This window comes from Gopherus flavomarginatus, chromosome 1 (assembly GCF_025201925.1).
Source record: "Gopherus flavomarginatus isolate rGopFla2 chromosome 1, rGopFla2.mat.asm, whole genome shotgun sequence".
Classification (NCBI taxonomy): domain Eukaryota; kingdom Metazoa; phylum Chordata; order Testudines; family Testudinidae; genus Gopherus; species Gopherus flavomarginatus.
The window spans coordinates 262,184,388-262,211,552 of NC_066617.1; the positions used below are offsets into that span (position 1 = coordinate 262,184,388).

The 27,165-nt window shown below is 45.2% G+C and overlaps 1 protein-coding gene across 1 annotated transcript in view; it reads left to right on the forward strand.

The window, feature by feature from the left end:
* COL4A1 (collagen type IV alpha 1 chain) overlaps positions 1–27,165 on the forward strand; it is a 224,624-nt gene that overhangs the window by 104,350 nt on the left and 93,109 nt on the right. The window contains exons 3-16 of the mRNA XM_050946956.1: positions 4,399–4,488; positions 4,574–4,618; positions 6,724–6,768; positions 6,878–6,940; positions 7,034–7,087; positions 7,221–7,247; positions 12,233–12,316; positions 13,065–13,127; positions 14,177–14,212; positions 15,934–15,975; positions 16,117–16,203; positions 17,593–17,628; positions 17,784–17,843; positions 22,348–22,392. Of these exons, the coding sequence (XP_050802913.1) occupies positions 4,399–4,488; positions 4,574–4,618; positions 6,724–6,768; positions 6,878–6,940; positions 7,034–7,087; positions 7,221–7,247; positions 12,233–12,316; positions 13,065–13,127; positions 14,177–14,212; positions 15,934–15,975; positions 16,117–16,203; positions 17,593–17,628; positions 17,784–17,843; positions 22,348–22,392 (777 nt within the window). The remainder of the gene's footprint in view (positions 1–4,398; positions 4,489–4,573; positions 4,619–6,723; positions 6,769–6,877; positions 6,941–7,033; positions 7,088–7,220; positions 7,248–12,232; positions 12,317–13,064; positions 13,128–14,176; positions 14,213–15,933; positions 15,976–16,116; positions 16,204–17,592; positions 17,629–17,783; positions 17,844–22,347; positions 22,393–27,165) is intronic.

Genomic DNA, 27,165 nt, shown 5'->3' on the forward strand with positions numbered 1-27,165 from the left:
TTTGGGTCAGTTTTTCTTGCTCCAGTTCCCAGGATAAATTTTCTATCAGTTACTAGATGTTGGTCCCACTGAGGCCAAGGTTCTATTAAACCAGAGTGAATGTATTGGCATCTTCTGTAATCAAATGAGTAGAGGAAGGAGACTGGAAGCCAAGACACTTGGTTTCCATTGCTGACCTTGCCACTGACTCACTGGGGACTAGATTGGACCAGCCTTCCCGTGGCTGCACAGGGGAATTAGGCTCCCTTAATAGTCTACTTGATCCTGGTAAGATTTTGACTCCAGCCATGGTGAGGAGAGGGGGAAAAATAGGAGAGGAGGCTACCCTGCAAGAAAGTAGGCAGGCAAGGGACAGAGAGAGCCAAGAGCCCTGGCCCCTCTCCCCCTATTTGCCTGCTAGATTAACCAGCCAGGTGCAGAGCAGGCAATAAGTTGCTCCCCAAACAGAGATAAAGTAACTTACTCCCATGTTCTGTGTGCAGGGAGATGAGAGGAGAAACAGAGATTGAAACTGTATGTATTCTCTTCTTCACTCCTGGGCCAACACAGCTTAGGGTTGCCAACTTTCTCATTGCAGAAAACCGAGCATCCTTACCCTGTCCCTGCCCTGCCCCTGCTCTGAGGCCACACCCCTTCTCATAAGCCCTGCCCCTGCTCACTCTGTCCCCCCTTCCTCCGTCGCTTGCTCTCCCCCACCCTCACTCATTTTCACTGGGCGGGGGCAGGGTGTTGGGGTGCAGCGGGGGTGAGGATTCTGGCTGGAGGTGCAGGCTCTAGAGTGGGGCCAGAGATGAGAGGTTTGGGGTGTGGGAGGGGCTCAGGGCTGGTGCAGGGGGTTGGGGTCTGGAGAGGAGGTGAGGGCTCCAGCTGGGGGTGGAGGATCTGGTGTGGGGCCAGGGATGAGGAGTTTGGGGTGCAGGAAGGGGGTCTGGGCTGAGGGGTTTGGAGTGTGGCAGGGGTGGGGGCTCTGGGTTCCCGGCCAATGGGAATTGGAGAGCCGGCTCTCAGGGTTGGGGCAGCACATGGAGTCTCCCTGGCCACCCCTGTGACTACGGGCCACAGGAACATGCCAGCCGCTTCCGCGAGCCATGCGGAGCCAGAGCAGGCAGGAAGTCTGCCTTAGCCCCAGTGCGCCGCTGAGCAGACTTTTAATGGCCCGTTTAGTGGTGCTGACCAGAGCCACCAGTGTCCCTCTTCAACCGGGTGTTCCATTCGAAAAACGGATGCCAGGCAAACCTAATACAGCTGCATGCTGTCCCTTACTCTGGGCAGATGGCGAAGTAACAAATAGCTCTGGGTGAGCTGGAGCAAGTTACTTAGAGCCTGATTTTCATTTACTGTAAGGTCCCATTTAAACTGCTCTGGCAGCATGAAGAGACTTTGGCCTTAAACTGAGCTATTTACATTTACCATGAGGCCCCTTTACATTGCCAGCACATGTAGATGAGAATCAGGCCCATAATCATTCAGTGCTTCAATTTTACCCATATGTAGAATGAGTGAAAAAATATTTTCCCATCTCACAAGGGTGTTATGATGCGCTCAGTTTATAAAATGCTTTGAGATCCTTGAATGAAAAGTATTAGTTACATTACGTACATGTACTGGAGGTCATTTTTTCCCTTCACTTGCACATGTACTTTCCTTGAGCAGTGGACAACTGTATTGATATCTTCTGTATCCCTAATTCATCTCCCAGCAGGTCACAGGAGCAAGTGTTCAGGTTTCATTGTAAAATCCTGCTTGTAAATGAGGTAACATCTGTTCTTTGTAGATGTACTTGCTACTGCAGTGCAACAAGCCAGCCAAAGCATGGGGTTTATGTACCTCAGTAATCCATTTAGCATTTCTGATATACTCCAGATTTTAGAATAATTACAACCATATTTAGTCAGATGCCTCTTCCTGGATCTTTGTGTATTCTTCCTTAAAATGTTTTTAAAACCAATTATACAGTTAGAATTTTATACCTTTTTTACTGCAGATTCAGAAATGTGTTCCTTAATTTCTCTGTTTGTGTTTTCTTTTGTCGTGGTCTTTTACACTGCCTGGGATTTTAGTATTCTTAAGAAAACGTGGTGGCATCAACATGGTGTGTAGTAGTAGTCATGCCATTTAAGCAACAGAAAAATTGTTTTTGACAAAAATTAGTTTTTTGAGTAAATTAATTTTGGGGGGAACAGTGCCGTCTTTCAGTGGAAAATTATATATATATATATATTTTGCTCCAAACCCTAAATATTTCAATTTGGAAATGCTGAGGTGGAGCCTCATGTTCCATGATACACCATGGTCAGCGACTCCCATAATGCACTGCCTTTCCTCTCCAAGAGAAGAGAGACTCTAATGCAGCATGGGAGATGTAGTCCAACTAGGGAACCCAGGGAAACCAGTCCATAGAGGCAAATGAGAGCATAAAGCCTCCAAATTAGGACTCCCAGGAGGTACAGTGGGACCTTTGCCAAATCATAATATTTTGGTGTTCAGACAAAAATTTTCTGCATTTAAATTGATGCAAACTCAAATTTTCTTCAGGAATAAATTCCATTTTGATCACTTCTTGGCAGTGTGTTGGGGGATTGCCCCTCAGCTCCTTTTGAGTGATTTTCCCGAGTGTTGTGTGGTGGTAGTATGCCTGCAACTGTGTTTAGCCCCCCTGGATGTAGAAATGTGCATGGCAGATGCCTCTGGAGGCTTTAGGATCCCACTTCCCCAGAGATATGTGGGCTTGGGGAAGAAAGAAAATTCCAAGAAGGAGCCAGTCTAGAGAAACTCAAGCCAGCAGGAGCAGACACAAAAGGAGCCTCAGCAGAGACCCTTGGACACTGATGGAACCATCAGGCAGCTTTCTACCATTTTTACTCAGGAGATTCTCTGCTGACTGGCTGTTTGCTTTAGCCCACTCTTGCCCCTTCCCTCACATTCCTTTCACCTCATCCTCACTCCACATGCATTCTTATGCCCCTCTTTCTTTCTCTGTCCCTCCCTCCCTCTTCTCCCCTGCCCCTCTTGTACTCCTTTTTCTGTCCCCTCTCCCTTCCTTTGTCTTTCCATCTAGCTAATGCCATCCTAACAAAACCCACACCCAAAGAATTAAAAAACACAAAACTACACCCCACAAGAAACAAAACAAAACAGTACAACTCACATGATATCAGTCAATCATCACTCAGCTCATACTAATTGTGTTATTTCCTTTTCCCTTACCCTTTGACTATTTGGTATGCTTGGATTGCTGAACTTTTCAAGACTGGAACTGTCTTTTAAAATTTCTGAGTACAGTGTCTAGCATATTAAAGCCACATTCTCAGCCTCTCAGTGCTACTGTAATAAAACTAAAAAATAATAATCCTTGTTCAGTGCATGCAAAACTCTTGCTGGTTTCATATAGAGCTCTAAGTTAGTGAGCATTAAGTAGCTACAGGATTAATCCATAATGTGGGATAGATTTAGTTTTCTGGCTGTTAACAAAAGAATTATCTGATTTAAATAAATATGGGACTGTACTAATTTATAGAAGGATACTTTTCAGCACGAATATCTTGAAAATCACTCTTTTGGCCCAGAGATCAGGAAAGAAGATTCTAATAGATGGTGCAGTCTGTTCATTGAGCCACCTAGGAGGAAATTTTACCCCAAACTTCTCCTAGGGCACTTGGGCTCTGCTCCATCTTCTGGGACTCAAAGCTATATATAACTGGCCGAGTCTAGCCCCATGAAAGCTGCTGGAATGAACAAGAGGAGTGAGGATGGTAGTTCATAATGCAACCTTCCCCATTTGACACTTGTGACCTTACATTTACAGTTCAGAGGTATGTAATTTACTACTAGACTTAATGGCAGCTTTGTAGGAGTGCAACTACTCCTAAAAAGATCATAATGGAGGAAAAGGTGCAGGGGGCTGTGCAGTGCCCATGGTGGATAGTCATGCCTGTGGTACCATGAGTCATCATGTAGAACTTTGCTCAGGAAGACTGAGACAAATACGTTTTCTTGTTTAAAATAAACAAATTACTCTTCTATCTGTGTGCCTCTGCCTCCTTTGTTCTCCCTTCATTGAAACACGTTTCTATACACATTAACATCAATTTTATAGCTGTTAGATTTCTCCATCAAATACCAAACTCAGATGTTTTAACTCCGCCTAGATATCATCTGTAATCTGCTATCTATTGACAGCTATCTCAGCTTTACAAGGGGTAGTATACTATTGTATGTAGTGTTATTGTAGCTGTGTCAGTCCCAGGATATTAGAGAGACAAGGTGAGTGAAGTTGGTCCCATAAAAGATATTATCTCACCAACCTCGTCTCTGGAAATATTGGTAGTTAGAAGCAGCAGAACCAGTTTTTCTAAGGTTGAAGTGTTCTTCTTATTGAAGTGTTCTTTTTCTTTACAGGGTGAAAGAGGTTTGCCTGGGCTACAAGGTTTAATTGGGTTTCCTGGAATGCAAGGACCCGAAGGTCCCCCTGGGCCACCAGGAATTAAGGTAGGGTACATTTAATACTTAAGTGGGAAGAGTTCCCTAAACCCTTGTTGCTGTGAAAGACCAATATATTCCATTTTTCTTACAGGGTGATACTGGAGAACCAGGGCTCCCAGGAACAAAAGGAACGAGGGTGAGTATCTGCTTACGTTTAGTTTTAATAATTTTGAAGAATGTAGGTTAAGATTTTTAAGTCTTAATGGTTAACTTAATTTTTCATTAGATGTGTTTGCTCTTTGCCAAGTGCAAAATAATGTCAGCCCCCTCTTTGAGTTAGTCAATGGCTGCCTGTTAGTTTCAAAATTCTTGCTCTCGCCTTCAAGGGTCTGCAGCATGCTGCCCCTGCCTATGTCCTCTCACATTACCTACCTGGTCCTTATTACTCTACCATTTATACTGGTCTTGATAGTCTTCATGCTTCCCTCTCTTCCAAAGGTTGTCTTTTCTCATGCTCCGTTATACTTGGAAACCCCTGCTCAAGCTTGTTCACTAAGTCACCTCTCTCACCTACTTTAAAAGCCTCCTTAAAAAAAATCACTTCTGCTGTCTCTCCTGTAGGAAGGATCAGGGAGGACAGGAGAGATACACTTACACACAAGTTAACAGAAACATTAATCTGTGTGTATGGCAGGGGGCTCAATGCTGCAACCATTAAAGTCAAAGGCAAAACATCCATTAACTTCAGTAGTGCTAGACCAGGCCCTTTCTGAGTATCTCTGTGATCTTATTGACGCCACTCTCTTGTGCTTCTTCTTACTTTCCTAAGCTGTGCATTTGACACTTTCATCTGTCATGTTCATTTTAGCTTGTATACTTGCCAGGGCATTGGCCATGTCTTTATTTGTTTTGTGAGGTGCCTAGCTCTTTTGGGGAACTCTAAATTAATGATATAATAATAATGAAAGAGAACTTGAATATGTTGTATTTCCTGTGATATTTTTTATACCCACGGCTTTCTTGCCCATAGTCTCAAATAGGCTTACCTACTATGGCTGATTAGTGCCCTCTCATGGTTAGACCACATAGAAGCTGAGTCAGCCTTTGAGTTAATAGCTGTAGCTCAGGCACTAGCAGCTTACATTGTTAGACTCAGAGGTCTTAAAGTCAACTCCACTGTTGATGATAGACACACCCAGGGGCACTGTGTTACACTAATTTGGGTGAACATATACCAACTGTATTTGTGGTCACCACTAGCAGTACCAGTAGATTGGGCATTTAATAATGCTACAACATTGGATATGAAATTACATACCCAAGCTAAAACAACTATATCTGTCTTTCCTGCTCCCCAACACCCACATTAGAAATCACTGGAAGACTAAATAAGTTAGTACATTGGAAAGGACAGGCCTGGACAAAATGCTGATTTGTTAAACTTGCAAAGTATTTGAGAAAAATAGTATAAGCGTTTCAACACTGTGATTTTTCTGAGCAATAAAAATTAAATTGGTGAATTGGTCATGGCTTATGTAAGACAGAGAAGTATCTACAGCAGTATAGTAGCATCCTCTTTTAATGTAAAAAGGAGATTGCTGTAGATTTCATATTATGAATGACAGTGGCAAATGTATAAAATATGTACTCCTTAGCAGCATTAACTGTGCATTTCAGTTCTGATCCAATTCTCATTGAACAGAATGGAAATGGAGCTGATCAAAGATTTTTCAGCATGTTTTGGAACAAAATGAAAACTTTCTTGGATTTGTTTTTATTATTATTTTCCACCTAGCCTACAGAGCAGTGGTGGGCAACCTGCAGCCAATCAGGGTAATCTGATTTTGGGCCGTGATACATTTTGCTGATGTTGACTGTCCACAGGCACAGACCCCCGCAGCTCCCAGTGGCCACGGCTTGCCATTCACAGCCAATGGGAGCTGCAGGAAGCGGCAGGCTGGAGGGACGTGCTGGCTGCCACTTCCTGCAGTTCCTATTGGCTGGGAACAGCAAACTGTGGCCACTGGGAGCTGCAGGAGGCTGTGCCTGCGAATGGTCAACATCAGCAAAATGTCTCGTGGCCTGCAATCAGATTACCCTGATAGGCCACAAGTTGCCCACCACTCCAATAGAGTGATTGAAATTTTGATGAAAAGTCTTTGCAAAAATATGTTCAGGGAAAGTTTTCCATTTTGATCAGCTCTAAAAGGACCATAATTAGATCAGGCCCATAATTTTGTATTTTATTGGGAATTTTGATGTCTTTGCTTTTAATTTTTAATATATGTTCATTAATTACAGGGCCCACCAGGTGCATCAGGATATCCAGGAAATCCAGGTCTTCCTGTATGTATGAAGCATACATTTATTTACAAAGAGCCCCATGGTTTTACTAGAGACATCAGGTGAGGATTAATATAACATTTATTACTTTTCTGCTTTCTCCTATTGGCAGGGCATCCCTGGACAAGATGGCCCACCAGGTCCACCTGGTATCCCAGGTTGCAATGGCACAAAGGTGACATTTACATTTTTAACAATTTCTTTGTACATATTTTGTAAAAAATATTAATGTGTTTCCTAAACAAAGTCAATTTCTCTGTTCCCTTAGGGTGAAATAGGTCCTGTTGGTCCTCCAGGTTTACCTGGATTGGTTGGGTTAATAGTAAGCAAACATTTTGATACCTAATTCATTCCTTCCAACTCTGATTCTTGACATTTTAAGTGTTATTAAAAATTGTATAATACTGATAATATGTATGAGAAAAAATAATACATTTTAAGTATTTATTTTCTAGGGACCTCCAGGATCTCCTGGAATTAAGGTACGTTTGTCTTTAAAATCAAATGCATTCATATATTGCTTTCAAAAGTTAAAAATCAGATTACCTATGCACATCAAAAGTAGCAGCCCTTACTTAGGTATTGATGTGGCAAAGATTTACACACATGCTTGACTTCGTACACTGTGAGGTAGTCCCATTAGCTGCCATGGGACTTCTCATAGTGCATAAATTTTAAGCACTTGCATGAATCTTTGTAGGATCAGGGCCTAAAAGAAAATAGTAGATGCTGTTAAGCAGGTGTTTTATGCCCACTCCCTGATATATAAAGACTTAAATTCATTTTTAAGATTCAGGCATGCATTTCTTTTGACATTATCAGGTTTGAGATAACTCCAACATGTCAGCTTTCCAGTCAATTTTCCACAAACTCTCCTTGAAAACAGCCAAAAACATGACCAAGATCTTATGTTTGTTGAACAAATAGTTGAAATTTAATTTATAAAAACTAACTTTCTACGTAATGAAATGTGTATAACTTTGTCTTTCTAAGGAATGAAATGCTGTGACTATGAAAGGGTTTGACATATGAATATAAAATTAATGGATATAATTTGAAACTGCAGTTTGCATATAAATCATAAGTGTAATCACGGTTTTGTCATGACAAGACTTTTAGTCATAAAAAGACCCGTGCCTCTTTCTCTCATATGGGAGGAAATGATTCATGGTAAAATAACATTGATGCACTTTAATGATTCTTTTCTATACATTTGTGCATAGGTAAACAACTTTTAGAAGCAACATAACTTAATCACAAAGGGCTGTGATTTGTTCAGAATTTATGAAAATGGCATCATTTGATACCAAATAGTGAAGCAAAGATGTGAATAACTTAATTTACAATAAGTATACCTCTACCCCAAAATAACGCGACCTGATATAACATGAATTCGTATATAACGCGGTAAAGCAGTGCCCTGGGGGAGGCGGGGCTGCACGCTGTGGTGGATCAAAGCTAGTTCGATATAACACGGTTTCACCTATAACGCGGTAAGATTTTTTGGCTCCCGAGGACAGCGTTATATCGGGGTAGAGGTGTAATTCGGATAAATATTATTGCCTTATTTTAGGTATAAGTTGATTTACTTCGAGGAAAATTCTTCATTTATTCTATGCTGTTAGGGTTCCCCTGACCATTTTATATAGGATTTTGACACACTATGGCTAAATTCAGAGCTGGTACAACCAGGTGTGATTTAAGTTAGTGGAAGAGGAGTTGAGGAACTGTTCAACCCCATGTGATTAGATCAATTCAAGTATGGCAAGAGACCACCCTTGCTTAACCAGGAGATCTTCAATTATCTGGAACTCAAAAAAAGTCCAACAAAAAATGAAAATTAGGTCAAACTACAACAGAAGAATATAAACAAATAACACAAGTAAAGCCGTGGCTACACTTGAGAGTTACAGCGCTGATGGTGGCTTTACAGCGCTGTAACTTACTCCCCGTCCACACTGACAAGGCACATACAGCGCTGTATCTCCCTGGCTACAGCGCTGGTTGTACTCCACCTTAATGAGAGGAATAAAGAGAACAGCGCTGGTAAACAGTGATTAATCTTACTACACTGTAACTGACCTCCAGAACCTTCCTATAATGCTTTTAAGTAAAGATAACACTCTTTGTTTTGTTGTGAGGCCTCTGTTCGTTTTCTTGTGAACTTGGGGCTCCCGGAGCTGCTTATCTAAAAAATAAACACAGCTACTGTTTGCAGTGAATGAGCAGAAGCAGGCAGGAGGATCCCTTTGGAATGTCCACAGCTAGTGTTTGCTTGAGGACAGAAGCAGCACGGCGGGCTGGGGGGGGGAGTCCGTTTCGGAGCAGCTGCTTATCTGGTCTGTGAGGAAGAAAACAAAGAGGGCTATTTGCATTTAGTGAATGAGAGGGGGTGGGGGAAGGGGTCGGAACTTGCAAGGCAGGGAGCTGACATGGTGTCAGCTCCAAAAATCCACTCTCTCTGTCTCCCCCATGCTCCCTGTCACACTCCACCCCACCCCCCCTCTTTTGAAAAGCACGTTGCAGCCACTTGAATGCAGGGATAGCTGCCCATAATGCACATCTCCCAATGCCGCTGCGAATGCTGCAAATGTGGCCACGACAGTGCGCTGGTAGCTGTCAGTGTGGCCACACTGCAGCGCTTTCCCTACTCAGCTGTACGAAGACAGCTTTAACTCCCAGCGCTGTACAGCTGCAAGTGTAGCCATACCCTAAGTAGGGATAAAATTAGAAAGGCAGAGGCACAAAATGAGATTAAACTAGCTAGAGACATAAAGGGTAACAAGAAAATATTCTACAAATATATTAGAAGCAAGAGGAAGACTAAGGACAGGGTAAGCCCGTTACTCAATGGGGGGTGGAGGGAAAAAAAACAGAAAATGTGGAAATGACCGAAGAGCTAAATGACTTTTTTGTTTTAGTTTTCACCAAAAAGTTTAGTATCAATTTAATCATCTAATTTAATGAATGCCAGTGAAAATGAGGTAGGATCAGAGACCAAAATAAGAAAAGAACAAGTTAAAAATTACTTAGACAAGTTAGAAGTGTTCAAGTCACCAGGGCTTGATGAAATACATCCTAGAATACTCAAGGAGCTGAGAGAGGAGATATCTGAGCCATTAGTGATTATCTTTGAAAAGTCATGGAAGATGGGAGAGATTCTGGAGGACTGGAAAAGGGCAAATATTGTACTTAATCTATAAAAAGGGGAATAAGGACAACCTGGGCAATTACAGACTAGTCATCTTATCTTCACTAATGGGAAAGATAAAGGAGCAAATAGTTCAGCAATCATTTTATCGACACCTAGAAGATAATAAGGTGAGGTGATAAGTAACAGTCAGCACGGATTTGTCAAGAACAAATTGTGTCAAACCAACCTAATAGCTTTCTTTGACAGGGTAACAAGCCTTGTGGATGGGGGCAGGGGGAGTGGTAGACATGATCTTCTTATAAACAAACTAGGAAAATACAATCTAGATGGAACTATTATAAAGTGGGTGCACAACTGATTGGAAACCTATTCCCAGAGAGTAGTTATCAGTGGTTCACAATCAAGCTGGAAGGATATATCAAGTGGGGTTCTGCAGGGATCGGTCTTGGGTCCGGTTCTGTTCAATATCTTCATTGATGATTTAGATAATGGCATAGAGGGTACACTTGTAAAGTTTACAGACCATGCCAAGCTGGGAGGGGTTGCACATGCTTTTGAGGTTAAGATTGAAATTCAAAATGATCTGGACAAACAGGAGAAATGGTCTATACTAAATAGATGAAATTCAGTAAGAACAGATGCAAAGTACTCCACTTAGGAAAGAACAATCAGTTGCACACACACAAAATGGGAAATGACTGCTTAAGATGGAATACAGTGGAAAGGGATCTAGGGGTCATAGAGGATCACAAGCTTAATATGAGTCAACAGTGTAACACTTGCAAAAAAAGCAAACATCATTCTGGGATGTATTAGTAGGAGTGTTGTAAGCAAGACATGAGATGTAATTCTTCTGCTCTACTCTGCTCTGATTAGGCCTCAACTGGAGCATTGTGTCCAGTTCTGGTTGCCACAATTCAGGAAAGATGTGGAGAAACTGGAGAAAGTCCAGGAAGAGCAACAAAAATGATTAAAGTACTAGAAAACAAGACCTATGAGGGAAGATTGAAAAACTTGGATTTGTTTAGTCTGGAGAAGAGAAGACTGAGGAGGGATGTGATAACAGGTTTCAATTACATAAAAGGTTATTACAAGGAGGAGGATAGGGCAAGAAGCAATGGGCTTAAATTGCAGCAAGGTCAGTTTTGGTTGGACATTAGGAAAAAACTTCCTGACTCTCAGGGTGGTTACGCAGTGGAATAAATTGCCTCGGGAGGTTGTGGAACCTCCATCACTGGAGATTTTTAAGAGCAGGTTAGACGAACACCTGTCAGGGATGGTCTAGATAATACTTAGTCCTGCCGTGTGTGCAAGGGACTGGACTAGAGGGCTTCTCCAGGTCCCTTCCAGTCCTACAATTATATGATTCTAAGTAGTCGATTTGAAATCAAGTATGGTACTACTCAATATGAATAATGGTGGCAAAACTGAGCCTATGTAGGGGAAGGGTGGATACAAGTTCATCATGTGGTCAGATTTTGCCACCTTTACTTATATTGAGTAGTACTCTGCTCTGTAGGAGGTTCCACTGTTTTCACTGGTATTGTAGAATCTGGAGTGTAATGAAAAAACATACTAGAATGTAAATCCTTCTTGAATCATGGAGGTCTATGGACTCAGGACAACTGGTATGGTTCAACAGGACAGGATGGGGGCAGGATTCAGGGAGTCCATGCAGATTGTGCCTTCCCATCTCTACATGCCACAGAGCACAGCTCCATGTTAGCTCTCAGTGCACCACTATGCAGGGAGGTTTTGGAGAAAATGTAGATTGAGGGTGGGGCAGGTCTGGAGTATGTGTAACTACACTGATTCATCATCCGCTGCTCCCACACAGAGTCGGGTGGTCATGGGGACTATTGCAGTCTCAAGGTTGTATAAATGGCCAGAGATCACAGCCTAGGAAGGAGGTTCCCTTGCTGTAAAACCTCCAAATGTTTCCAGCACACAGGCCAGATATTCAGATTGGATAGACTTAAATTTAATGGGCAACTAGGGGGATTTTCCCACCAATAAGTGGAAAGTAAGGGGAAAAGTTAAGATGGGTACTGGAATCTTTACTGAGTATTTCAAGGATACCTGACACTGAAGGGCTTTTAAAAACTACAATGGCTTCCTTGTGGTATGCTTAAATCAATTCAAACAAGTAAAATGCTCACCATTTTTGTACACTGCCCAAATGATTCCAAAAGACTGTGTAGATGTTATTTCAGTGCTTTTCTCCAGTCTTAATGTCAGTGTTTTAGAATGAATGTTTTTATTTGTGTGCATATATATAATTCAACTTTATTTTTTTTTCTTCCCCTATGATAGGGAGACCCAGGTGAAGTGATTGGGTTCTTACCATCAAATGTGCTAAAAGGTGAAAAAGGTTATCCTGGCCACCCTGGACTACCAGTAAGTCTTAACTAAACCCCCCACCACACCTTTAAGTGGAGGTGGGGTGTTGTCTGGCTTGCCGAAGGAGAGAGAACAGTGCTTTATGGGGGTAGAGGAGGAAGAGACAGACTCCGAAGCTGCTACAAAAGGAGAGTAGGTCAGCCTGGTGCCCTGACTGAGGAGTCTAAAAGAGGCAAGCCCTGACAGTAGAGCCCCTTTTCCTGGGGCATGTGGGGGTGTGAAGCAGCACCCACTCTCCCTCCCCTGGAGGTGGCAAAATGCCAGGTTTGGTCAGGCCCCACTGTGGGCATTGCATGAGCCGCGCCTTTTCAGGGAGGCTGGGAGGAATTTTTCCCTCATCACCAGATTGGCCTAGGTGGAGTGACATTTTTTTTTTGCCTTCCCCACAGCGGGTTCAGGGAGGGCTTTGTTGAGGTGAGGTGTGAAGGGAGTTAAGCTATGTGTTGCAACTCTTTGTGTAAGTGTGGGATGGATGTCCAGGGAAGGTACTCCACAGGGAAGGGATACAGTGACTAGATAATATGGCTTGGTAAAAGACTTAAAAATTAGGTGTTGGTTAAACGAGTGGAACAGGGGGTTTCAGGGCTCCTATGTCTGGTTTGGCAGGGAGCCAATAATAAAGTAGCAACCTGATTAAAATCATATCAGGTGTCCCCCGTCCTTTTGGTATAGCCAGATAATATATATAAGCATCATTAAATTGCCCAATAGGTATCTCTTTTTAATGGCTCCTTTTTATATACAGGGTATACCAGGATTGGCAGGGCTCCAAGGCCCCATCGGGCCACCAGGGATTACGGGAGTTCCAGTAAGTGTCATTTTATGATTATTTATGTAATGCTGCTTTATTTAAAAAGCTCTAAATGATTAATGTATTGGGGACGAATGGTACAGTAGTTAGGACACTTGGGCAACTCAGGTTCAGTCCCTACTATACCGCACATCTTCTATGTGACCTTAGACTCCAGGGGACTGCTTCTGCAGGATGCAAATATCTCTAATTTACTCCAGTGGCTTTTAGAATCTGGCCCCTATTCTACAGTTTTGTAATAGACTTTTACATTTTCCCCTCCTGAATCCATGGAAAATGTGTTGCTGGTCTCACAGCCTAATCTAAATCAAAATAGCTGCTGAGAGTGTCCTAGAGGTACCATTAGGAACAGCTACAAAGGAAAGGCAATCTCTTCCTAAGTAGAACGTCTCCTATTGTGGTAAATTCCAAATGTTCAAGGCACCTGAACTACTTGATATGTTGACAGGTGTAGTAGATGTCAGAATATGTTCTCTGCCTCTATGGTCTTTAGAATACCACAGATACCAGCAAGCAGGGACCAGTTAATCCTATTTTTAAAAATCAGCACTATTTATGTTTCCCATCATAGTGAGCTACATTCAGGGCAATCTGTGTTATGAATCCACTGCTGTGCAATCTGCACTGCAAAACTGCTGTGTAACAAGGGAGCAAGGTATGACTCAGTGTAAAATACACCTCATCTGTAAAATGGCACCTTCAGTGCAGATGTGCTAAGGTTGGGGAACTGGTTCAAGCATGAATCAAAGGGAAGAGCGCTACCTATTGAATCACCAGCACCACTCCCTGCAGCGCCTGCAGTTTGCAATGAGTGTCTCTTGTCCATGTAGTGACCAGCTCCAGCACTTCTTAACTGCAATATCACACCTCTAATGTAAGATCTTAGACAAATTCTGGAAGTTAGAAAATACTAAAAACATTCTATTGATCTTTCTCCATTAAAATGAAGACACCAGTAGAATGGTGCATTTTTAATGTCTGTGGTAAGCAGAAAACATTACCTGTAATGTATAGCATGTGGTCTAATAAAAAGTCCTGTCTTATAGGGTCCGCCAGGCCCACCGGGACCTAAGGGTGAGAAGGTAAGGATTTTCATAGACAGTACTGTAGTTATAAACATTGCAGCTATTTTTTGACGTGCTAGTCTTCAAATGTTCTGTGCACTCTTGTGTCTTTATATAAAATATTGTATCTTAATTACCAGGCATAAAAAAAGGGATGTGTTTTGTAGGCTATTCTTTAAGATACGCTCTCCTACCAGACCAAAACACCACTACATGCTATATTCTATTATTTGTATTATTTATTCAGAACTGGTTGAAAATTTCAAAATTTATCAGTTAAAATTTGTAATTGAAATGCCACTAAAATATTCATGAGAATTTCATTCATGTATGGGGGGGAGGGGGAAGGAGTGAGTGATCGTAAGTATCAGGACCTCATTGTGCTATGCCCTATACACACACTTATTAAAAAGACAATGCTTTCCCTAAAGACCTTGCAATATGCGTTAGGACAGAAAACGATAGGGAGTGTGCAGAGGAGGGGTAGACAGCAAGGTAAATGTAAAAATAAAAATAGTACATCTTGGCGTAATGGGCATTAGTCGTGATTTGCCATCTGCCTCTGTTCCATGTGTTGCATTTTGATATTGCATCTGGTAGAATCAGAGTCTTTGTTGGTATAAGTCAACTGAAGGGAGATCTTCACCTCCCACCCAGCTAGTGTGCATAGACTGTCAGGGTTAGAAGGGACCTTAGGTGGTCATCTAGTCCAACCCCCTGCTCAAAGCAGGACCAATCCCCAGACAGATTTGTTTACCCCAGTTCCCTAAATAGCCTCCTCAAGGATTGAGCTCACAACCCTGGGTTTAGCAGGCCAATGCCATTTTACTTTTACAATTTAATTCATTCTACTTTCACAGGCCGGAAGTGCACACACACAAAAACCAAACCAACAGATGCATATTTTTTCAGCCCAAGGAACTGTACAGTTCTGAGTGCAAAGAACTTGGGACTATCATGCCCTAAATAGAACTGTTTCAGGTATTCACAGGGCTTGTGGGACTGCACTGAGTGCACAGGCAAAGGGAAAGCCAACATTAGGGCAGAAATCCTGTGGGATGTACAGTGGTCCCATTGATCATAGCCAAATATTTATTTGGAAGCCACATCTGCCATGCCTTCTGCAGTCCTACCATTGCCCAACTTTTCAAAATGAACACATGGTTGAGCTAAAGACAGGGGAAAAATAAGATAAATATAATGACATGTTTATAAGGTCATTTGGTATTGTCTCTGCTTCCGTATATCTGTCTTGAAAGAGAGGTAGGTGGGAAAAAGAGAGTTTTTGTCAGAATGAGTGAGAGATTTGTCCATTTAAATATGTGCATGCACACATATAGCTATATTTTAGTTGTCATTAAAGCTATGTTATAATCTTATAGCCCCCTTAACTGTATGTTTCCCTGCTCCTCATCCTCCATCTGTTTGTTTTTCACAAAAATAATGTGATCATATCCTCATGGCTGGACCTATGCCTTTTGATGCTGTTTTGAAAATGTCGTGCACATTCCAGGCATGACCAGAAATGGATAATAAAATATTAACAACAATTCAGGCTTATGGCTAATTAACTTTTAAGTCAGGAGAAAAATATATGGGCCTCAAGGACTTTCCATATTTGAATAAACAGGAAGTTAGATTTGAGGCCAAATCTACCACATTTATAAAACCCTTACACATATATATTTATAAAAGGAAAGTTGGCTAATCCATTAATACATGTATAATTTTTTCATCAGGGTCAGATGGGCTTGAGTTTTCAAGGACCAAAAGGTGATAAGGTAAGCGCCTCAGTTTGAAATGCTTTCAAATACAACAGATTATTCCTGTACAAATTCTTCAGAAACGTACATATTTATGAATGTTCTCAGTATAAATATTCTTTCGAGTTAAATTAATAATCCTGAATTTTGTGTCAATAGGGTGAACAAGGAGTGGAGGGAGCTCCAGGTGCACAAGGACCTGCCTCACAAGACAGAGAGAAAGGGTACATCATATATGGAAAGAAGGTGAGAAAATATTACTTAGTCCTTACAATATTGGACTCCTAGTTTCTTTGCTTAAAGTCTGTGGGTTCAAGCTTACTAAAGAAAAACAGGAAAACCAGTGTTATAAGCAATCTAATGCCAATTATGCAAACTTGGTCCATGTTTTAACTCTCCTAAATAAAGTTTAATGCTTTTCCTTAAGTATCTGAAGAATTTGTACAGGGATAATCTGTGAATATGATAATACCTGTGTAAATAAGTCATGTGTCTATAGAAAACTTGGTAACAAGGTTATACATTAAAGAGTGTTCTCTCATGCTTATGTAAGTTTTAATACAATATCATGTAGGTGGTGAACTGAGAGGAGAGAGGCACCCCATTCCAGAAACTGAGCAGTTCAGGCCTCTGCAGGGTGGCAGGAGCAGGCTTGGGGGGCAGGAGGAAACCGCCCCCCAGCACGAGCCAGCAGAGCGGAGAGGGTTGGGGCTGGGTCGCTCCACTTCCTGCCACTCGGTGAGTGCAGGGCAGGCCCGACCCCGCACTCATGGGGTGGCGGGAAGTGGAGCGACCCAGCCCCAGCCCCAGCCCGCTTCAATCTGCTCCCCTGGCTCCCAGCCTTGGGACTTGGGGAGCAGGGGAACCCTCCCCCCCGGCCCAGCACTCACCCGCAGCACGGATGGGAGCTGGCAGAGTGGAGCAGGCTGAGGCTGGGTCGCTCCATTTACCACCGCCAGTGAATGTAGGCCTGACTCCTGCTGCAGTCCTCAGGAGCAGGGAGCAGGGACAGGAGGTGGAGCAGGGACAGGAAGAGGTGCGTCGGGGGCGGAGCAGGGGTGGGGGCTTTGGGGAGGGGTGGAGTGGGGGCGGGACTGGGCTGGGGTGGAGCAAGGGCGGGGGCTTTGGGAAAGGGGTGGAATGGGGGCAGGGCTGGGGCAGAGCAGGAGTGGGAAGAGGTGGGGCTGGGGCAGGGCAGAGGCGGGGACCATGGGGAAGAGGGGGAGCAGGGGTGGGAAGAGGCAGGGCTTAGGAAGAGCAGGGGCGGGGGCCATGAGGAAGAGGCAGAGCAGGGGCTGGAGCAGCACACAGCTGCATAGGGCACCAGGAAATTTGGTGTCACAAATTTCGTGGTGCCCTACGCAGCTGCATACTTTGTGTATGGGTAAGGATGGCCCTGATTAGTATAATACATTAGATTTGAATGGATTCTAATTTTGTATTTTAAAAAAAAGTTTAAAATTTGACAAGTTACCTTTCCCTGCATGCTTACTAGGCCTTGTAATTTGAAAGAGAGTGAGGAATATGGAGACAATGTACTGTATCTGACAAAGAGGAAATAAATGATTTATAGCAGAAGTGGATTATGGATAATTTTTCCATATATTGATTTTCATTGTTTTCTAATTTCGTTAGGGTGAACCAGGTGAAAAAGGCGATAAAGGGATTTCAGTAAGTATTATGTAATCATTTTGTTTGATTAAAAGATTTTACCAAACCCAGTGGTGACCATGCCTTAAAGAACTTTGTGTGTCTTAATGACTTATAATTAAAATAAAATGTACAACAAAAGGTACAGTATGATTAATCTGGTTTGTGTTCTTAAGGGATTTCCAGGCTCAGATATCAAAGGGGAAAAAGGTGAACCTGGGAAATCTGGCCCACGAGTAAGTATACAGTATTTTATCAATAAAAACCGAGCATCACTGTTAGGGCCCTACCAAATTCAAAGTCATGAAAAACACACCATGGACCGTGAAATCTGGTCTCCCCCCCCCATTAAATCTGGTCTTTGGAGACCAGTGTTTCTCAAATTGAGGGTCCTGACCCAAAAGGGAGTTGCAAGGTTATTTTGGGGCAGTTGCAGTATTGCCACCCTTATTTCTGTGCTGCCTTCAGAGCTGGGCTCCTGGCCAGCAGCCACTGCTCTCCAGCTGCCCAGCTCTGAAGGCAGCACCAGATTTAAATAGCTGAAATAATGAAATTTATTATTTTTGAAATCCTATGACCTTGAAATTGACCAAAGTGGACCATGCATTTGTTAGGGCCCTAATCATTGTATTCTTTATATAAAATTATTAAATTATTATTAAATTTGATATCTTATCATTGAGATGTAAGATGTGATATGTTTGTTAACATGGGATTTTGGCCAAAGTCTTCAAAAGGGCCAGCTTCCCACAGCTCCCATTGGCTGGGAATGGTGAACCATGGCCACTGGCAGCTGCAGGGAGCCATGCCTGTGGACGGTCAACATAAACAAAATGTCTCGCAGTCCGCCAGCAGATTACCCTGATGGACTGTGTGCCAAACATATACAGTGATGTCTAACAGCCTCACAAATACTTTACAAAGCATTTAAGGCCTGAGCCCACTTTCAATGAATTGACAGTTGACTGAATTCCATTGACTTCAGTGGAAGCTGGATCAAGCCATTACAAGACAGAACGTAACCCCCCCCATATGATTTGTTATCTGCCATGTTGGGGGGAAAGGGAGGTGCCTGTTAGTCAAAAATTCTGGTTAACTCAGAGTTATACTTACCAATGGAGAGAGGGACTTTGGGTGCGGGAGAGGGCTCAGGGCCGGGGGTTAGGGTGTGGGAGCGGGTGTGGGGCACAGACTCTGGGAGGGAATTTGGATACAGGAGGGGGTTTGGGGTGTGGGGTTGGGGCATAGGAGGGGTTTTGGGGTGCTAGATCCAGGCGGCGTTCACCTCAGACAGCTCCCCACAAGTGGCGACATGTCCCTGCTGCTCCTACATAGAGGTGTGGCCAGGCAGCTCTGCGCACTGCCTCAACCCGCAGGTGCTGCTCCCATTGGCCGCAGTTCCCAGCCAATGGGAGCCGCAGAGCCAGTGCTCAAATATCAGAAATGTCGGTTTATAGAGCTTTCTGGTTGGTAAAGTGCCAGATAACACAGCTTTTACTGTACTTAAATGAAAGATTTGCATAATTAAGTGTGCATAGTTATTTAAGCTGTATAATTTAAATACACTAAGCACAGTAAATCTGTTTAATTTACACATAACTTTTCTCCTGTAAGAAGAACAATGGAGAGAAAATGAATTGACTGACATAAGTTACCATCCGACGAAGTGGGTATTCACTCACGAAAGCTCATGCTCCAAAATGTTTGTTAGTCTATAAGGTGCCACAGGACTCTTTGCTGCTTTTACAGATCCAGACTAACACGACTACCCCTCTGATACTTAATAAGTTACCTTGCTTATTTTTAACTTGTTTTTCATAGATTTTAAGGCAATAGGGGAACGATATGATCACCTAGTCTGAGCTTCTATGTAAAACAGGCCATAGAACCTCACTCAGTAATTCCTGTGTCAAGCCCATATTTCTGGATGAGCTATAGCATATCTTTTGTAGTTTATTAGAATGGTAGGTTTAGTATAAAAATCTAAATGTAATGTTTCTCAACTGATGGGTCATGCTCCCTGTGAGGGTCGTGAAAAGCAGTTAAGGAGGTTTGTGAGGCATGGGAAATGTTATTAAAGTCTAAAGCAAAGAAAATCTTGCTCCTTCGTGCCCTATTAAACCTTTACCCTTCAAGGTTAAGTATTCTCTGTTAACATCTCAAAAGACAAACACTGATAAATTATATGGGCTTATCATTTATGCATTTTGTACTCTTAATATAGGTGTAAGGGGCCTGTGGAAATATTTGACTTCAAATTAAGGGGTCACCAACTGGAAAAATTTGAGAAACTCTTGCAAAGAAATCAAAGTATCCTGGTATAGCTTATTCGGGACATCATGCTACTTTCGGTATTATCTCATGAAGAAAGTTTCTAATATGTTTGTTGCATATTTTGCTCTTTGGATAAATCTCCATTACTTCTGAAGTAATGAAAAATTTTGAAAGAAACATTATCAAACAAATCCTTAAGATCTGAAACTCAAGTTTTATTGAATGATTTGTCTACAATTTGATGAATTATTTGAAGAATCTTCATTAAGTTGTTTTCAGATTACTACTGCCACTTTCTCGCTTATAAACATTTTGAAAAATAAGTATTTACATCCCTTTATCTGGTGTCACTGATGGTTAACCAACAGCTCATTCTTCCTCCATGATGTGATTCAGAATTGCTTATTCCGGTTGTAGTCTGATTATATGTGTTATTTTCTGTTCTGTTATCATTTCTTGTCCTAGCAGTTTTTTGTTTTGGGTGTGAATTTGGTGTTTCTTTGTTTATTTTTATTGAATCAATTTTCAATTAGACTGAGTTGCATGCAGTGTTCATGCCTTACACTGTCTGAATATTAGTCCAGGGATCAGCAACCTTTGGCCCGCGGCTTGCCAGGGTAAGCCCCATGGCGGGCTGGGCCAGTTTGTTTACCTACTGCATCTGCAGGTTTGGCCGATTGTGGCTCCCACTGGCCGTGGTTTGCCACTCCGGGCCAATGGGGGCGGCGGGAAGCAGCATGGGATGAGGGATGTGCTGGCTGCTGCCTCCCACCACCCCCGTTGGCCTGGAGCGGTGAACCACGGCCAGTGGGAACCGCAATTAGCCAAACCTGTGGACACAGTAGGTAAACAAACCGGCCCGGCCCACCAGGGGGCTTACCTTGGCGGGCCGTATGCCAAAGATTGCTGATCCCTGTATTAGTCCAATGTCTCTTCATATATTCTGTGCCAATCTATTTTCTTAATACAATTTAAGATAGCCCAACTGTTTTTAAATATATAGACAGTAAACAATTTATAAAGAAATTACCCTTAAAATGTGGTAAGTGTTCGTAGTGATTTCTTTACCAGTTATAACCATTTCATAAATCATTTGTACTCTGTTGCACATGCACATATAAATATTATCTATCCCTAGAATGAAAGGCACAATTGACAAATAAAACGCTATAGTCCTGATGTAAAAAATAAAATATTATAGATCAGTTACTGTTGCCTTTGATAGTCTAGTTAACTAAGAACTAATCCTTACATTGCTGACAATAGATTTGAATTTACTTTCAAAGTGTTACAAATAGAGGAATTAAACCACAAAAAAAATATTCCATGCTTTCTTTGAGACCCATATTAACAAACACATACAAAATATGAGATGTGAAATCCTCTCTGGCAGTAAATTGAAGAAATAGAGGTACAGTATTCTGAATAGCCTTGTGTGGCTAATTTAGCAAAATGTGCAGACATCAAAATCATTGTTCAGGTCATTCCGTATTCCTTACTTGTTCTAATCATGGAACTTCCAGTGACATCGAAATGCATTCCACACATCAGTGAGTTTAGAATCTGCCTCACACCTCTTTTAAAACAGTAGTTTTATTAACTAAATTTGATAAAATAACAAAACATCCACAAAGAGACCAATGTGGGGAAGGGGAGTTAAAAAACAAATACCGTATATACAAATCCTAAAAGAAAAGAAATGTGCATACTTAGTTTGAGCAGATTGATAAGGCTTTTAGCTATTTTCTTACTGATTTGAAAAATCACCCCCAGACATCAGAAAGTAAAACGGAGAGCAAAAGAAACATATATGACAGCTAATTTGCCTAATCACCATTATTTCAGAAACACCTGTCATTCATGGTATCTATGCACAGTCATTCCTAAAAGAAACAAACAAACAAAAGGAATATAGGAGATAAAATTTGATTATATAATAAATAAAATAAGAACAATGTTAATTGTCTACTAAAGTACCATCTGAGCAACATGGGGAGAGCTGCAGCTCTACGTTTGACTGTAGACCAGGAGTTCTCAAACTGAGGGTCATGATCCTTCAAGGTGTTGCGAGGTTGTTACCTGGGAGTTGCCAGCTGTCAGCCTGTGCCTGGCGGGACTGACAGCCTGAGCCCCTGTTAAATTAAAATTACATTAAAATTAAATTACCCCCATTTTTAATTTATAAGGGGTGGGTGTCACACTCAGAGGCTTGCTGTGTGAAATGAGTTGTCAATATAAAAAGTTTGAGAACCACTGCTCTAGATTATCAGCATGCTGGGAAATATACATCCTCCATGGTCATATTTTTCCTCATTGTCATACATTGTGCATTGTTAGCTGTGAAAAGAGGATTCATGAACTCATTATATTGCTGGATACTTAGTTTTAATGTTTCAGGCAATGTGTACAGAAATGATATAAATTTGATGTTCATGATTCAGTAATGTGGAATTTTGTGCTTTACAGGGAAAACCTGGAAAAGATGGCGAGCAAGGACCAAAAGGACAACCTGTATGTTTCACTGCATTTTTAATATTACTCTTTAGCTTCTTAAAAGAAAAAATTTTCTTCTATACTAAATGTTTGATTCCATTGTATGCAAAAATAAGAAAACTGAAAATTGTGGAGTGATTCCAGCAGATTTCAGAATTATTTAGATAATTTGCCTTCTTCTTCGAGTGATTGCTCACATCCATTCCAGTTAGGTGTGCGCGCCGCGCGTGCACGTTCGTCGGAAACTTTTTTACCCTAGCAACTCCGGTGGGCCGGCAGGTCGCCCCCTGGAGTGGCGCCGCCATGGCGCTCAATATATATCCCTGCCGGCCCACCCGCTCCTCAGTTCCTTCTTACCGCCGTGTCGGTCGTTGGAACTGTGGAGCGCGGCATAGCTGTCCTCCACGTCCCTAGCTCTCCTTGTTATCTCTCGTTATCTCTCGTATTGTTATAGTTGTTAGTTAGATTGTTAAGTATAGATAGTAGTAATTAACTGTAAATAGATTGTAAATAGTTGTTCGCCGGGGGCTTAGCCCTTCCCGGCACCGGGCTCATGCCTGGTTCGCCGGGCTTCAAGCAGTGTGCGGCCTGCAAGAAGCCTATGCCCACCAGCGACCCCCACGACACGTGCCTGAAGTGCCTGGGGGAATCGCACAGATCGGACAAGTGCCGCATCTGCAAGGCTTTTAAGCCAAGAACAAAAAAGGAGAGGGATCAAAGACTCCGGACTCTCCTTATGGAGGCGGCACTTGACCCGGCGGCTTCGCAGGCCGTGATCTCGGCGCCGGCACCGGATCGCACCGGCACCGAAAAGACTCCCCGGCACCGACCTTCTCCGGCACCGGGGACAGAACCAAGACCGTCGAAGTCTGCTACTCCAGCCAGGCAGACCCGACTGGAGCGCCCGGCCTCAACATCGGCCGCGGCGCCGCAGGCACCGTCGACTCCGGGCCCAGCGGGTCCGTCGAGTCCGGTGCCGCCAAGCTCCCCCTTGAGATCTGGGGTCGAGATATTGGTCCCATCCACGCCGGAGACCTTCGCCTCGGCTCGGGACCTCATTGCCTTAACTGAGCCTACTCAGCTGCCACCCCCGGTACCTCCGGTGCGGGTCGCGTCTAGAGGCAAGCCAATGATGTCGGCACCGTCTAGGGACTCGCGCTCACGGTCCAGGTCCCGACGTCACGGCAGATCGAGATCTCGTCGCCGCTCGCAGTCCCGGCACCGCTCTCCTCGGCGGTACCGGTCGCACTCGCGACACCGGTCGACCTCAAGGCGGTCCCGGTCGGACTCCAGCCGCCGATACCGGCACCGTGACTCCAGGAGCCAGTCCCGCCATCACTCGCCGCACCGGTCGACCTCCCGGCACCGTGCTGGTGGCAGGTCCCGGTCCCGGTCGACCTCCCGGCACCGAGCTGGTGGCAGGTCCCGGTCCCGGTCCCGGCACCGAAGCAGCGGCCGGTACCGGTCCAGATCCCGGCACTGAGACAGAACCCGGTCCCGATCCCGGCACTGATATGACTCCCGGTACCGGTCCCCGGCACCGAGACGTTCGTCCATGCCGACCCGCGCAGACCCTTACCAACCAGGGTCAGCCCCGCCGTGGCCTTCTAGACAGCCGTCGGTCTCCTCCCAAACGGACAGCGGGTATGCGCTGGGCACCGACCGGCAGGCGGCGCTATTTAACGATCCGCCACAACACGACCAAGGCCCGCAGCAATGGGGGTTTTGGACACCCTGGGCATACCATCAAGCCCAGGGGCCCCAACAGCTCCCTGCTAGGCCTGCGACGGCAGAGCACAGGGCGCCGGAAGCCTCATTGTCTCGCCCCCCTCCCTCCCCGGATGGGGAGGAAGGGTCCAAGCAGCAAGACTCCGCTCTGGCTCCTGAGGCAGAGGCGAGGGCCGAGGGAGACCCTCCATTAGACACTCTCTTGCCGGGGGTCTCCTCATCTTCCTCCCCTGATGAAGCGGTGGCTGGTACCTCCTCCAGTAGCCCCCCCCCGCTGGATCTCAGGGCGCACCAAGACCTCCTCAGGCGAGTAGCTCAGAATCTGAGTCTACAAGCCGAGGAGGTCTCGGAAATAGAGGATCCGATCGTTACCATCCTCTCATCGGATGCTCCCACCAGGGTCGCCCTGCCCTTCATAAGGACCATCCAGGCCAACGCCAATACCATCTGGCAGTCTCCGGCCTCCATCCCCCCTACGGCGAGGGGCGTCGAGAGGAAGTACATGGCCCCTTCTAAAGGCTATGAGTACCTCCATATACACCCGACACCGTGTTCCCTGGTGGTACAATCAGTGAATGACAAAGAGCGTCATGGGCAGGAAGCTCCAGCCCCCAAATCCAGAGAGGCCAGGCGAATGGACCTCCTCGGCCGTAAAGTATACTCGGCTGGGGCGCTGCAGCTCAGGGTTTCGAACCAGCAAGACCTGCTAAGCAGATACGCCTTCAACTCCTGGGTGGCAGCAGACAAATTTAAGGAGCTGCTGCCGCAAGACGCTCGCCAGGAATTTGCAGCCATCTTAGATGAGGGCAAGAAGGTTGCACGCACGTCCTTGCAAGCTTCTTTGGACGCTGCAGACTCGGCTGCCCGTACCCTCGCGTCGGGAGTAACGATGCGCCGCATCTCCTGGCTGCAGGTTTCTGGCCTTCCGCCGGAGCTCCAGCATACCATCCAGGACCTCCCTTTCGAAGGCCAGGGCCTGTTTTCTGAAAAGACAGACCCCAGACTCAAGAGTCTGAAGGACAATCGGGTCATTATGCGGTCCCTCGGGATGCACACACCGGGAACGCAACGCAGACCCTTCCGGCCACAGCAACAACAGCAGCGCAGGCCGTATTCCCAGTTCCGCCAGCGGCAGGACCTTAACAGGCGCCGCGGCAGGAATGGAAGGCGCAGGCATTCGGGGAACCAAGGGGGGCAGAACCAAGGCTCCTCTAAGCCCCCGCCTGGACCCAAGCCTTCATTTTGAAGGTGCGCCCGAGGGCGCAGTATCAGTTTCCCCCATGGATCCTTCCCCCCCGTTTTCCAACCGCCTTTCGTTTTTCCTCCCAGCGTGGACCCGAATAACATCGGACCGCTGGGTCTTACGCACGGTGCAGACGGGATACCGCCTGCAGTTTGTATCATTTCCTCCTTCCCGCCCCCCTTCCTCGTCCCTCTTCAGGGACCCCTCTCACGAGCAATTCCTTCGACAGGAGGTACAGACGCTCCTCAGCAAAGGAGCTATAGAGGCGGTTCCGGAAAACGAGAGAGGCAAGGGGTTTTATTCCCGTTATTTTCTGATCCCCAAGGCCAAGGGAGGCCTCAGGCCTATCCTCGACCTGCGAGAGCTCAACAAATACCTGGTGAAGTTGAAGTTCCGCATGGTATCCCTGGGGACCATTATCCCATCCCTGGATCCGGGAGACTGGTACGCCGCCCTCGACATGCAGGACGCGTATTTTCACATTGCCATTTGGCCACACCACAGACGTTTCCTTCGCTTCGTGGTGGGCCCCCTTCATTACCAATTTGCAGTCCTCCCATTTGGCCTTTCCACGGCCCCGAGGGTGTTTACAAAATGCATGGCAGTTGTTGTGGCGCATCTTCGACGCAGTCGTATCCACGTGTTCCCTTATCTAGACGATTGGTTGATTCGGGGCACGTCGGAACAGCAAGTCTGCAGCCATGTCCGCGTGATCACCGGCATGTTTGCTACTTTGGGCCTCTTGATAAACACGGACAAGTCCACCCTGATTCCCACGCAGAGGGTGGAATTCATCGGGGCCGTCCTGGACGCCACTGTGGCCAGGGCCTTACTGCCATTGCAGAGGTTCCAGGCATTGTCGGCGATCGTTCAACGACTGCGGACAGCCCCCTTGACATCAGTGCGGACATGTCTAGCCCTGTTAGGCCACATGGCGGCTTGCACCTTTGTGACCGGTTACGCTTGGCTCCGCATGAGGCCCCTCCAGTTGTGGCTCATCGATCATTACCGGCCGGCAAGACAGCCGCTAGACATGCTGATCACAATCCCCCAAAGGGTGTTAGATTCTCTCGGCTGGTGGCTAGACCAGTCCGTGCTATGTGCGGGGCTCCCTTTCCACCCACCTCAGCCCTCGGTGTCCCTGACAACGGATGCCTCAGATCTAGGCTGGGGGGCCCACCTGGGGACCCTGAGAACGCAGGGCCTGTGGTCCCAGAAGGAGGTGGGGTTGCACATCAACATGCGGGAGTTGAGAGCGGTCCGCCTTGCTTGTCAAACGTTCTGCCATCAGCTTCAGGGTCGTTGTGTCGCGGTGTTCACCGACAACACGACGACCATGTACTATATCAACAAGCAAGGCGGCACCAGATCCTCCCCCCTGTGTCACGAGGCGATGCGACTCTGGGACTTTTGTGTAGCCCACTCCATTCACCTCACGGCTTCCTTCCTCCCCGGAGTACGGAACACGCTGGCGGATCGCTTGAGCAGGTCCTTCCTGTCGCACGAGTGGTCCCTTCGCCCGGACGTCGCCCTCTCCATCTTCCGGAGGTGGGGTTATCCCCGGGTGGACCTCTTCGCGTCCAGGGGGAACAAGAAGTGCCAAGCGTTCTGCTCCTTTCAGGGCAGGGAGCCCGGGTCGATAGCGGATGCCTTCCTTATTCAGTGGTCGACCCACTTGTACTACGCGTTTCCCCCGTTCCCTCTGGTCCACAGGGTCCTTCTGAAGGTGCGCAGGGACAGGGCTCACGTGATCATGGTAGCCCCGGCATGGCCCAGGCAACACTGGTACCCCATGCTGCTGGACCTGACCATAGCCGACC